Source organism: Myotis yumanensis, unplaced genomic scaffold (assembly GCF_028538775.1).
Source record: "Myotis yumanensis isolate MYYU_CA2020_CCGP unplaced genomic scaffold, mMyoYum1.0.hap1 SCAF_18, whole genome shotgun sequence".
Lineage (NCBI taxonomy): Eukaryota > Metazoa > Chordata > Mammalia > Chiroptera > Vespertilionidae > Myotis > Myotis yumanensis.
This window is the reverse complement of record NW_027223769.1, coordinates 28378285-28390924: the sequence shown is the minus strand read 5'-3', so window position 1 is coordinate 28390924 and position 12640 is coordinate 28378285. Positions and strand designations below refer to the sequence as shown.

General features: G+C 53.2%; 1 protein-coding gene across 2 annotated transcripts; it reads left to right on the top strand.

Moving 5' to 3' along the window:
- Window positions 1–3172: 3172 nt before the first annotated feature.
- TMEM208 (transmembrane protein 208) lies at window positions 3173–12561 on the top strand. 2 transcript variants are annotated; one of them, XM_070399025.1, is made up of 6 exons: window positions 3173–3269; window positions 11146–11241; window positions 11658–11717; window positions 11799–11935; window positions 12096–12180; window positions 12280–12561. In XM_070399025.1, exons 4-6 carry the CDS (start codon window positions 11799–11801, stop codon window positions 12415–12417), a joined length of 360 nt encoding a protein of 119 aa, XP_070255126.1. In that variant the 5' UTR covers window positions 3173–3269; window positions 11146–11241; window positions 11658–11717; the 3' UTR covers window positions 12418–12561. The 2 variants fall into 2 exon arrangements, with proteins under 2 accessions (XP_070255126.1, XP_070255125.1); XM_070399024.1 differs by lacking the exon at window positions 3173–3269 and adding an exon at window positions 10402–10511.
- Window positions 12562–12640: the final 79 nt, after the last annotated feature.

Below are 12640 nucleotides of genomic sequence, written 5' to 3'. Positions count from 1 at the left end.
GGCTCCAGTGTCCAGCTAAGAGACAACAGTGGTAAAAGGAAGATGGAGGGGGGCAGGGGAAGAGAGGTGCTGTGGGGAAAAGGTTAAGAGGCGGTTTTCAGGTTGGGAATACCCTGGTCACATGGATAGATCGAAGGAATAACCCACTAAACAAGGCTGCCATTGCCAAGTCAGGGACGCCACCCAGAGGGACAGGGCTGAGCCCTATTGAAGAGACTGGCTTCGGATAGAAAGTGACTCTGCTGCCCCCACATCACATTACCCCCCTCAGGCCCTGCCTGAGAAGCCTCTTCTGTGTAACCTCGGTGCCCCTCCCCACAGGGCTCAGTTCTGTCACCTCCTCCTCCAGCCTTCCTAGCCTCTGGAACACCTGCTTTTAGTGCCTCCGACTGCAGTGGTCACTGAGCACTTGGCATGCCCAGTGGGTGCCACCTCCTGGGCTGGGCCTCCATTTACCTGAGCCCACAGTGGGAGCTGCCAGGAGGGTGCTGGTGGCCACACAGCCACACTGTCTTGTCTAGGCCCCTTTCCCCTTCCAGAATGTGTTCCAAGTTCAGTTCTAACTACTTGGACACAAACACCGGGCAGTTTCTCCCTCGTGCCACACCTCTGCTTCTCCCAGCCCTGGCCCTGGGGAGGAAGGAAGGGGTGGTGGCTCACCTTGAGTGAGGAGCAGTAGGCCAGGCTGAGAAAGGCCAGTGGCGGTGGAGCTCTGCGCACTGAGCCCAGAGCCTGGGCCAATACCCGCCCGCTCACTAGGCAGCACTCAGCCATGTCCAGGCTCTGCAGCTTCCGCAGGCCCCCAAGGGCTGTGCATCCCGCATCCGTCAGCCGCTGCAGCTTCCTCAGGCTCAGGCGCTGCAGGTGCCGCAGGCCCCGGCTCACAGCCAACAGTGCCCCGTCAGCCAATTCTGAGCAGCCGCTGAGGTCCAGGGAGGTAAGGCCTGGCTGCTGGCGGCAAAGGGCAGCCACAGCCTCTGTGGAGAGGTCCCGGCAGCTGTGCAGGCTCAGCTCCTGCAGCTGTAGCCCAGCCACCTGGCCCAGGGCCTGCAGGGCCTCAGGTGGCAAGCCAGTGCCACTCAGGTCCAGGGCGCGCAGCCTAGCAGCCCGCTCCTTCACGAACCGCAGCAGGTTGAGGAAGGAAAGTTGGGATGGGGAGGAGTCCTGGGGGTTGATGGAGCCCCAGGCTGGGCCTAGCTCGAAGGTGAGGTGACAGTAGGCCAAGGAGAGGCGCTCTAGGCTGGGGGTGCAGCTGCTTAGCCTGTTGAAGCTGAGGTCGGCCAGGTCTCGCAGGCCAGCCAGGTTTAGCTCTCGGAGGCCGCTCAGTGCCTGCCGGACCTGCTGTGCTGTTTCGGGTTGAGCTAGCAGTGTGCCCGATGCAAAGAGGTTGTTGCAGCCACTGAGGTCAAGGCTACGCAGGGCCGGACAGCCCAGGATCAGGGCCACAAAGGAGGCCTCTGTGGGGCTGCCCCCACCGAGGCACAAGCTCTGCAGGTGAGGGCCCAGGTGGTAGGCAATAGACTGCAGCACCTGGTGTGAAGCTGGTGAGCCATCCAGGTTGGTCAGGCCGATGCAGGAGACGCCCCTGAGGCCCAGGCTCTTGATGATTGGGAGAGAGGCCGAGGACACAGGGATATTGTACCGCACATTTCTCTAAAGGGCAGCAGCAGACTTGGTTAGCCCTCTGACCTCAGAGGGTGCTGGGCATCAGATCTGGTGGCAAGTTGCTGGTTAGAGGTTCAGGTCAGGGAAGGACCCTTCTACACAGGGGGCCCACTATGGAATGAAATGTCATGTGTGGTTGAGGGGTGCTGGTGGGAAGTGAGAGCTGGAGGACAAGTCATACTGGGGCCCAAGGGGATTGATGACTAAGGGGAGGACAGGAGATTAGTGATAGATGGGTCTAGATGCCTATGGAGTCCTGTGAGGAGTGGGGAGTTGGCATGCAGGGTACAGGAGGGGTAGGGGATGGCTTGGAGGAGGTCCAGGGAGCAGGAGGACCCCAACCTTTGGGACTTGCAGAAGGTGGCCCTGAGACCCATGGACTCAGCTGCTGGTATTAGCTAATAAGCAACCAGCCTCCGCTACTTTCTTAAGAGCATATAAATGGCCCTCAGATCAGCTGAAGGCGGGAAGAAGCGAGGCAGGTGTCACTCACCACAACCCGCTGTGGCCCAGATGCCAGAGATCTGGGGCAGGCAGTGAGGCTGAGGCCCCCTGGTGGCTTCAGTATCTCAGCCACATGTTTGCAAAAATGGGTTTTGTGTGTAAGTGAAAATGTGTGCATGCATGCATGTGTGTACGTGCACACACTAACTCGTGTGAGCTCCACAGGCTCCAGAGTTTGAGAGTGCTTGTGATTCCCGAGGATCTTCTCTGGAGGGTCCGTCTTATCCAGGTAAGGAAGGAGAGCCTCCATTTCTGGGGGCAGGAACCAAGAGAATGAATCTTTGCCCAGCCGGTGTGGCTCAGTGGTTGAGCATCAACCTATGAATTCCCGGTCAGGGCACATGCCCCGGTTGCCGGCTTGGACCCCAGTGTAGGGCGAGCAGGAGGCAGCCAATCAATGAGTCTTTCTCATCATTGATGTTTCTACCTCCCTCTCCCTCTCCCTTCCTCTCTGAAATGAATGAATGAATCTCAGGGGCGCTGAGGCAGTTGAGCTGGCCCTGCCTTGGAGGAACAGGTGAGCGAGAGTGGGGAGCAGACAGCTGAAGCCGGGGAGGCAGGAGGCCAGCTCAGGGCTAAGTCATTGTGGCCATAAGCTGGCTTGTGTAGGAGCTTGGGGAGCCCCCAGCTAACGAGGTGTTTCACAAAACCTTCCCTGACCTTGTGCCAGAGGGAGCGAAAGTGCAGTGGATACAGATCTTTGTGGAACAGGTCTGTGGCAGAGGGAGAAGGTTTGGCTTCTAAAATCCTGGCTCTGTTCCTCTACCTGAGGATGCCCAGGTTGCGGGCAAGTGGTACTCAGAGAGGCTCTTGTCTTAATGTATCAACAGGATCCTGATGCAGGAAAGCAAGCTCCCTGGAAAACTGCCCTGTCAGCAACTGTAGAACTCACATTCCCTGCGGTGCCCCACAGAACAGCAGAGAGAGCAGAAAGGTAGACATGGCATATAACGTGCACTCCTGTAAGATATCTGTCCACAGGCTCCTCCCAGGAAGACACATGGAACTCAGCCCCAGGTGCGGAGAAACCAGCCTGACTTCTGCCAGAGAGAAGCAGTCATCTATGGCTACCGTGGTGTCATCATGGGGAGGAATGGGTGGTAAGTGATGGGGACCAGCTCCTGGCTGGTCCCACAGGGATTGGGGGGGTCAAACCAGGTTTCCTTTCCACACCCCCTCCCCTGAGCGAGGTACAGCAGGCCTCCCGCCATCTCCGCGCCCTGCGTGCCAGATGAGCCAGTCTGATGATGCATGGAGTGAACTGTGGCTGGGGGAGTGCAGAGCCTGCTGGTTACCCAAGGCAGCACCCGCCCCCTCGGCCACCCCCGCAGGCCCCAGCTCCTTCTGCCTTCAGTTTTCCTTCTTTCCCTTCCGTCCTGAGCCCGGGGCTGTGGGGTGTGTATGTGTGTGTGTGGAGGGGGTGGGGGTGGGGAGGTGTGGAATGTTCTCCTCTCTCCCACTGCCTCCCTATAAACAAGGTAGACAAACAGTGAAGGAAGGCACTGGCAGTCAGCCCGGGGTCCAAGTTCAAGGCTGGTAACAGTGAAAGCCACTGGATAAAGGGGCAGGGCCTGGCCTAAAGGACTTCCAGCTCAACTGCCTCCCTGCTCTCCACCATTTTTCTTGGTGGGGAGGGGGCAGCCTCTAAGTCATCACCTGGTGGTGTAGCCTGGATTCCAAGTGCAGGAGCCCGGGAGCAGCCTTTTAGGGATATGTATCAGCTGTGGGGGGCAGAGCAGCAGGCTCCTAGGTCCCTGTGTTTGGTCCTGGTATAGCAAAGCCCCCTCCCCAGGCCCTAGAGGAAGATGCTTCTAGAGCAGTGGTTCTCAACCTTCCTAATGCCGTGACCCTTTAATACAGTTCCTCATGTTGTGGTGACCCCCAATTTCATTGTTACAAATTGAACATAATTAAAGCATAGTGATTAATCACAAAACAATATGTAATTATATATGTGTTTTCCGATGGTCTTAGGCGACCCCTGTGAAAGGGTTGTTCAACCCCCAAAGGGGTCACGACCCACAGGTTGAGAACCACTGTTCTAGAGGCTCAAGGAAGGACTATAAGGGTACCTACTCCAGATTTAGCCGCCCTATCCACAGAGGGGCCAGCTAGCCCATGGTCTCCTCCTTTCAAAATGCTGGTGTCTTCAGAGTAAATGCAAAGTCCTTTGGGAAATGCCCTACACCTGCTAAAAGTGACACATGTCCTTTGACTGTGAGAGGCCAGGATTTCGTTGTACCTACTGAAGCCCGAGCTGAGGCTCCAGGCCTCTGTGTGCAGACTTGGAGAGCCACCTGATGGAGGAACGGCCCTCTGTCTGCTGGTACAGAAGCCCAAAGCAAACACACCTGTTCTCTAGGAGGCCTTGGGGGAAACAGGCTCTGGAACTCAGGGGTTTTGGTGTTTAGAGAGGAGTTAGATCTCCAGGTGAAGGCAGAGGTGAAGGCAGAGGAGGGCAGAAGCTGAAATGTCCTAAGTTCTTCACAGTGACCAACCCAGCAGCAGGCAACTAGCCTCCAGCCCCCACCCCTGGGAACAGGCAGAGCCTGGGTGTATGTCGGGGCGCTGCTTTGTCTACTTTCTTATTTGAGAAAAATTGGGAGTAAATGGGGCAGGTCAGGGAAAATAAGAAGCCACTGAGTCCAGCATCCTAGCCTGGCCTGGTAAGCCATGGGCCCTACTGTGGCCTTGGGGAGCTGGAACCTTCCATAGCATCTACTAGCTGGGCACTGCCTCCTTATCATCCTGCCCGGAAATCCAACTACCAACTAGATTTTTCCATCCAGATGTCTCAGACTTCAAGTTTTAAACAGGTCCAAATCAAATTCCTTCAGACAGTAAGCTCAATGACACTGGATAGGTAACTCGGCAACAGGCCCTCCACATTTAATATGTGACAAAAGCGGATTCTAATCCAGCAGGGAAGGGGAAGGGAGGATTATACATAAATGGTATTTGGGCTAATTGAAAACTAATCAGTTTAGCTTCTATCTCATAGCATAAATCAAAATAATTTCACTGATAGAAACAATATAAAGATTCACGCTGTAAAACAGAAGAAGCAATTTTGCTGTGAGCAAAAAGAAAGTCTAATAAAAAAACAAGAAAACACGAGTGTATATTTACCAAATCTCTGAAGAGGCAAGGGATCCCTAAGTTTAAAAAGCAATGGAAGAGCCACCGGTGTGGCTCAGTTGGTTGAGCATTGTTCCATGCACCAAAAGGTTGCCGGTTCTATTCCCAGTCAGGGCACATACCCTGGTTGCGGGTTTAACAGGAGGCAACAGATCAATATTTCTCTCTCTCTCTTTTCCTCCTCTCCCTCCCCCTCTCTCTATAAAAATCACTAAAAACATGTTAAAATAAAAAGCAATGGAAGAAATAAAAAAAGGATGTTCAAAATCAACAACATAGAAATTTAATCTCTGTATCTCATAAATATACACATATCTACAAATAAAATTAAAAGGCAAACATACTAGGAATATATTTCAATAAATATGTAAAAGATTAAGCTCTTTAATATATAAAAATTTTATACAAATAGATAAGAAGGATACTGAGACCCCAATAGTTAAATGGATAAAGAACATGAATAAACAAAAGAGGGAAATATAAATGGTCAACTAATGAGAAAACTATTCAACCTCAGTAATAAGTAAAAATTAAAAAAAGGAGTTACCATTGGTTGCCTTTCAAACTCGGACCAATGTCTGCATTCACCTCCACGCTGGGCTGTCTCCCTATTCTCTGCCTCCCCCTCTACAGCCCACTCCGCACTGCAGAATTCTAAGAAACAAATCACCCTGTGTCACTCCCCAGCCTTAACATTCCTTTAAAGGCTCCAGGATGGTAACCAGGAGAAAACCCCAGCAATGCCACCTGGCACATCTACCAGCTTGTAGCCTGACCCCTTTCTAACCTTATCGCCTACCACTTGTCCTACACACATCTACGCTCGTCACTGGGAACTTGTACGGTTGTTTCCAGAACTATTTCACACCTTGGTGCCTTCACCTGTGTTGCTACCAGTCCTTGAAGGCCAACCTTCATCCTCATCCTATTCCTTCAGGAAGCCCTCCCGAAGCTGCTGGTCTCCTTTGGATGTCCTTCCTCATGTTTCCGGTGCACCCTTCATTCCAATGTCACAGCACTGAGCACAGGATGTTATGATCACTTGTCTTTCTCCTCCACTGGACTATGGGCTCCTCGGGGGAGGGGCTATGCCTTATTCATCTGTAGAGTCCCAGAGCCAAGTATGTACGCACATAATGTATGTATGAATATGTAGGATGAATACATGGATGGACGATGTATGAGCAGGGCCATGAGCAAGCTGACGTGAGAGACAACTGAGAAAGGGCCAGGTGAGGGTGGGCACCTTACCTCCCGAAGGGCATTCTGGGCTGCGTAGTACCAAGCCCGACTCACGAGGGAGGCCTCTTTCTGATCTGACAGAGGCAGGAAGCTCAGAATATATGTGAGCATCTGAGGGGAAAAGAGAGGGCATTGGGGCTGTTAGAGCTGGGGGCCTGGGGAACTTTCTCTGGCTGATAGCACAGCAGGGCTGAGGGGACGAGATCACTGGCTTCTACTTTATCTTGAATCCTAAGCTTCACAGAGTCCTCATGTCCCATCTCTACCTCCCAAGTATCTTTGCTGTGAATGAACCTTTACTTTGTCTGGATACAGGATTGTACAGACTGATAAAAATTAAACTTCCTGCTCAGTTCGGTCCTAAGAGCCTGGGCATTGGAACCAGATTAACCTAATTCAAATCCTTACTCTATCAACTGACCTCTCTGAGCCTTGTTGTTCTTATCTGCAAAATGGCAGTGGTATGAGGTTTAATATATATTGTGAGAATTAAATAACATATCTTGCATAGGATCTACAACATAGCAAGTCAGGTGCTCCTCTGATTTCCAGGGAGGTATACGCCTTCCTCCTGCCCTCGTAGATCAGGCTCTGGGAACACACTCTTTCCCTGTCTTCTCCACTGTCAACTTGCCTTCTCAGCTGCTAAGAAATGATCCCAGCAAGACCCAGCTCAGAAGGCTCAGGCCCTCGCTGCGCTTATGCTCTATGAGGCTGGTGGGAGGGGTGGCGGAGGTTGGAAGCCCTATTATAGGGAACTGTAAAGGGAGTCGGCTGTGAGGCCAGGAATGATCTGATGTTAACTCTTCTTGTCTTCTGGAATCTTCCTTCCTTGACTCCTATGACACTCTGTTTTCTAGGCTCCACTCACCACTCCAATTGCCCTGTCTCTGGATCTTCAGTGGTTCCCAGGGCTCAGACCTGGGTCTTTCCATCTGTTTACTTTCTAGTAAACACTTGCATGGCTTTGACAGTTACCTCTATAGGAATAACCCACAATTCAATATCCTCATGTTACCTTGTTCATGACCAGTGTTGCCAACTGTTCACAGAAGCCTTCACCCAAATATTTTTACTATCACCTTCATCTCAACCAGAATTCATATTCTGCCCTCAGTCCAAAGCAGTCCCATCTCCCAACTTTCCAGCACCTGAGCTGGAAATGCCAACCGTGCAACTCCTCTGAAGATCTTGATAATACTTTGTACTTGTCATACTCAGACACAGATGTCAAGCATAGGCTTTAGGCCAGGCTAACTCAGACTCATTTAAACCCCAATTCCACTACTTCCTAGAATGGGGATATTAGAAAACATATGTCATAGTCTGCCCTAGCCGGTTTGGCTCAGTGGGTAGAGTGTCGGCCTGCGGACTGAACGGTCCCAGATTCGATTCTGGTCAAGGGCACATGCCCAAGTTGCGGGCTCGATCCTCAGTGGGGGGGGGGGAGGGGTGCAGGAGGCAGCCAATTGATGATTCTCTCTCATCATTGATGTTTCTATCTCTCTTTCCCTCTCCCTTCCTCTCTGAAATCAATAAAACATATGTCAAGGAAGGGCATTCTTTTCTAGAATGCCCTTCCTTGAGCTTGACCTCATCAGCCCATTCTGATCTCTCATTCCTAGCATACAGAAGGTGCTCAGCCAACATTCACTGGATTGAATTAAGGATGGATAGTCCTCTATGTAAAACATATGTCATAGTCTTTATTTTTTATTTTTTAAAAATATATTTTATTGATTTTTTACAGAGAGGAAGGGAGAGGGATAGAGTTAGAAACATTAATCAGCTGCCTCCTGCATACCCCCTACTGGGGATGTGCCCGCAATCAAGATACATGCCCTTGACAGGAATTGAACCTGGGACCCTTCAGTCCGCAGGCTGACGCTCCATCCACTGAGCCAAACCGGTTAGGGCCATATGTCATAGTCTTATGGGGATTAAGATATAGTTATATTGGATATGATGTGCTTGACACCTAGTAGGTGTTCCATAAATGGTTGCTGGATTGCTGTTACTAATATTTTTACCTTTGAAACTTTACTTAGTAGCCTAGACTTTCATCATTCTAAACCTGGATTCCTTTTACAATCTTCCAACTGACTCTCCTGCCTCCAGGCTCATTCTTGCTAATCATTCTGCACACTACAGCAAGGTTAATTTCCCAAAAAATAGCTTTCGGTCTCAGCACACCCCTGATGAAAACTTCTAGGGTATCCCAGTACCCTCACAACACAATCTCCACTCTTGGGTCAGCACTGCCAGGCCTCCATGCCCAACTAGACCCCTGATCCCAGAGCTTCCCCAACCCAGTCTCCCCACCGTCCTACAAACACAGCTCATCTATTTCCTTAGTCCACGTGAGCCTCTTTCCTAGAATGCCCTTCCTTGAGCTTGACCTCATCAGCCCGTTCCGATCTCCTCTCATTCCTAGGACACAGAAGGTGCTCAGCCAACACTCACTGGATTGAATTAAGGATGGATAGTCCTCTACCTCTATTTTCACCAAATGTTTGCTCAGGGTGGGGTGATAAAGCAGATTAATTATTGAGAGAATGACTGGGGAGGAGGCTAGATGCGGGAAAGAAAACAGTGATGGGGACTGGGAATGACCAAGCCTCCAACCCTCAGAGAAGGCAGATATCTTATCTCCGAGCTGAGATAAGATAGTGGCCATTCCACCTTCTGGGGCTCAGCAGCCAACTCAAGGGTCAATGAATAGTAGAGGGCTAAACCCCCGTCCTCACGGAGGGGATTCTTTGAGCTGGGAAGGGGAGTGGCTTTCCTAGAGACCAGAGCAGGCAGTGATAAGGGTGGATGGCCATCCCAGGAACCCCATCCCAAGAGGCATGACTGGTCATTCCTGGGACCTATGTGGGTGAAATGGATAACCTCTGGGGCCAAAGGGAGACAAGAAGCCACGGCAGGGGGGCTCAGTGGGATGGGAGCAGTCCTATTTTTGCTAAGGGGAAGGAGAGCCATTCCAGGGCTGATGGGAAAAGGTGTCTAGTCTCCCGGAGGCATTGAAAGGGCGGCCAACTCTCAGGGCAAAAAGGACGGAGGAGTCATCCCAGAGTCCCCTGGGGACAAAAGCTGTGACCTGCTCTCGATAATGGCGGCAGAGGGGTCTTGCTTCAGGCTAAGGAGGAGGGGCAAACATCCCTTGGGGCCCAGGAGGTAGGGGCGGCGGCCATCGCTGGAGGCGGAGGGAAGGGGGAGCAGGCCGGTCTTCGGGGACGGAACTCAGCGACCCTGCCCGGAGTTGATGGGGAAGGCAGTCTCCCGCCGCCAGAGGCAGGGGACAGCCATCTCTCCGGGTGGAGGGAATGAGCCGATCATCCCAAGGGACCAATGGAATGAGATCGGTTACCCTTCGGGGACGATGGGATGGAGCAGATACCTTCCAGAACTGAGGGGGAGGGGCGGCCATCTCAAGAGAAGGTGGGCAGGCAGAGGCCCCGTTCTCTCTGAGGTGACAGAACAGCCATCTCCGGGGCAGATGGGGAAGAAGAGGATGTCCCCCAACTAAGGGGACAGAGTAGCCTAACGGTGGGGCCGTTACCCATCGCTTGCAAGTCCTCTCAGCTACCGGACGGGTCATTTCCGCCCGGCTAGCGGGACTCGGCGAGCGGTCTGACAGCCCCTCCCCACAGCCCGGGACCCTGAGGGCGGGGTCTGGCCCGAGCTGGACCTGAGGGCGGCCTCCTCTCACCTCCAGGGGCAGCGACTCCGCCATCGCATCCCCGCCGCCTCCGCCCCCGCGCAAGGCATCTGGGAAGTGTAGTCTCACGGGCTCTGGGGGGCGGGGCTAGGAAAGGAAGTGGCCCACTCACTTCCGTCCCAGTTGTGACGACTTGGGTCTGCACCGGAAGTGCCTGTGCTGCCGATGTGGGACTTGGTGATTGCGGTTTCATTCGCTATTCCTCGTTCCCCCGGCTGGGTGTTTGCGTCGCACCATGGCGGTAAGGAGAGCGGGTAGGGCGGGGTCCGCATCGGCAAAGCGCTCCCAGGGCCTGGGAGACTGAAAGCAGAGGAAGGACATCAAGAGAAGCGGGTCGGCCAGAGGGGGCGCCATTCAGTGGCCGGGCCGTACTAGATGCACGGGGGTGGAAGGGAGCGGCGCTGGACCGTACCAGAACGGGTGCCGGAGTGGGGGTGGGCGTTCGTATCACATAGTAACCGGAATTGGCTAAAGATCTGAGGGGCCAGCAGGGTGTGGGCGTCAGTCGAGATCTTGCCCACTCCAGCGGAGGCCGGAGAGGGGCGCTGTTCAGCGCCACTCAGGAATTCCCCGTGACGGGGTCATCAGCCCAAAGCCTTAGCTTACCAGGGAAGCCAGGCGATATCAGCCTAGTGTTGTATTGTCCGAGGGTGTGCAGGAGGCGATCATTGCTGAGGTTGTTGGAAGGGTGGTTTCCGCCTTAAGCAGGATTGCCTGGAGGAGGGGTAGGCACCCCAAGGATTGTGCCAGGTTTGAGCACCAACGGGAACTGGCTGAGGTGCACCTGGGACTCTGTAGCTAACCAGGCTGGTGGGGAGGGGGAAGAGGACCCTGCTGAGGAGGGCGCTGACAGGCCTCTCACCATTCTTCTGCAGCCCAAGGGCAAAGTGGGGACAAGAGGGAAGAAGCAGATATTCGAAGAGAACAGAGAGACCCTCAAGTTCTACCTGCGGATCATACTGGGGGCCAATGTGAGTGCCTGGCTCTTATTTCTGTGCCCGCCCAAGGTCCCAGAGACCTCAGTTCTGGGTGGTGGGGGCTGCGGCAGTGGTGGTGGTGGTGGTGGTATGTGAGTCAAGGCTTTAGAAGAAAATTCCAGAAATCAATCAATCAGTCAATCGGTCCTGTACAGAGGAAATGTTGAGTAGTCAAAACAAAACAACAAAATGAGATGGACTCGAGAGCCTTTACCACTCCAAATACAGAGGCTTCTTTCCTAGGCTGATGTGTCAGAGGGTAGTCTGGGTACTCAGACCTCTGTTTCCCCCATCCCATAAGAAACAACCTGTCTTCTTCCACAGCCTGGCCAAACTCTTGGTCAGAGTCAAGGGAGGTCCATGGTTTAGGGGTAGCTTTGATCCCAGCCTGATCCTGTGTCTGCTTGCAGGCCATTTACTGTCTTGTGACCTTGGTCTTCTTCTACTCATCTGCCTCATTTTGGGCCTGGGTAAGTGTTCCCCATCCTGGGAAGTGGGTACGCACATAGGGTTAGTGGCTGGCCTTTGATATTCCTACTCTTGTTCTGCAGATGGCCCTGGGCTTTAGTCTGGCAGTATATGGGGCCAGCTACCACTCAATGAGCTCAATGGCACGGGCGGCCTTTTCTGAGGATGGGGCCCTGATGGATGGTGGAATGGACCTCAACATGGAGCAGGGCATGGCAGAGTGAGTGTCCCCCGCCGCCAGCTCAGGTGAGCGGCCCCAGGGCTGTGGTGCTGGGCCCAGATAGCCCAAGACCCACAGCTGCCTGCAGCTTGAAGGGGTGGGAGGTGAATTGGGGCCCATCTACTATTTTTGGCCCCTGCAGTCTCCCTTCTATCCACAGGCACCTGAAGGATGTGATCCTACTGACAGCCATTGTGCAGGTGCTCAGCTGCTTTTCCCTCTACATCTGGTCCTTCTGGCTCCTGGTGCGTGGGTTGTTGGACTCCCAAGAAGGGGCTGGGGCATCTAACCATTCTCTTCTTTCATTTCCTGAACCTGGCTTCAAGTTACCTTTTCTCTCCTAGGCTCCAGGACGGGCCCTTTACCTCTTGTGGGTGAATGTGCTGGGCCCCTGGTTCACGGCAGACAGTGGTGCCCCAGCGCCGGAGCACAATGAGAAAAGGCAGCGCCGGCAGGAACGGCGGCAGATGAAACGATTATAGCCACTAACATTGTGACCACTGGTTGCTGGACCTTAGGTGGCTCTGTCAGGCTGTATGGCCCCATGCTAGGAGTAACGAGGGCCTAGTCCAGGGGCCAAAAGCAGTCTAAGGCATAGGATTGTTGAATAAATGGCTTAGAATGTGGCTAATGGCTGTGTGATGATGAGGCGTGAGGCAGGAAGAACCAATTCTTTGGTATTTCCCTACTGCTATAGACGTTGAA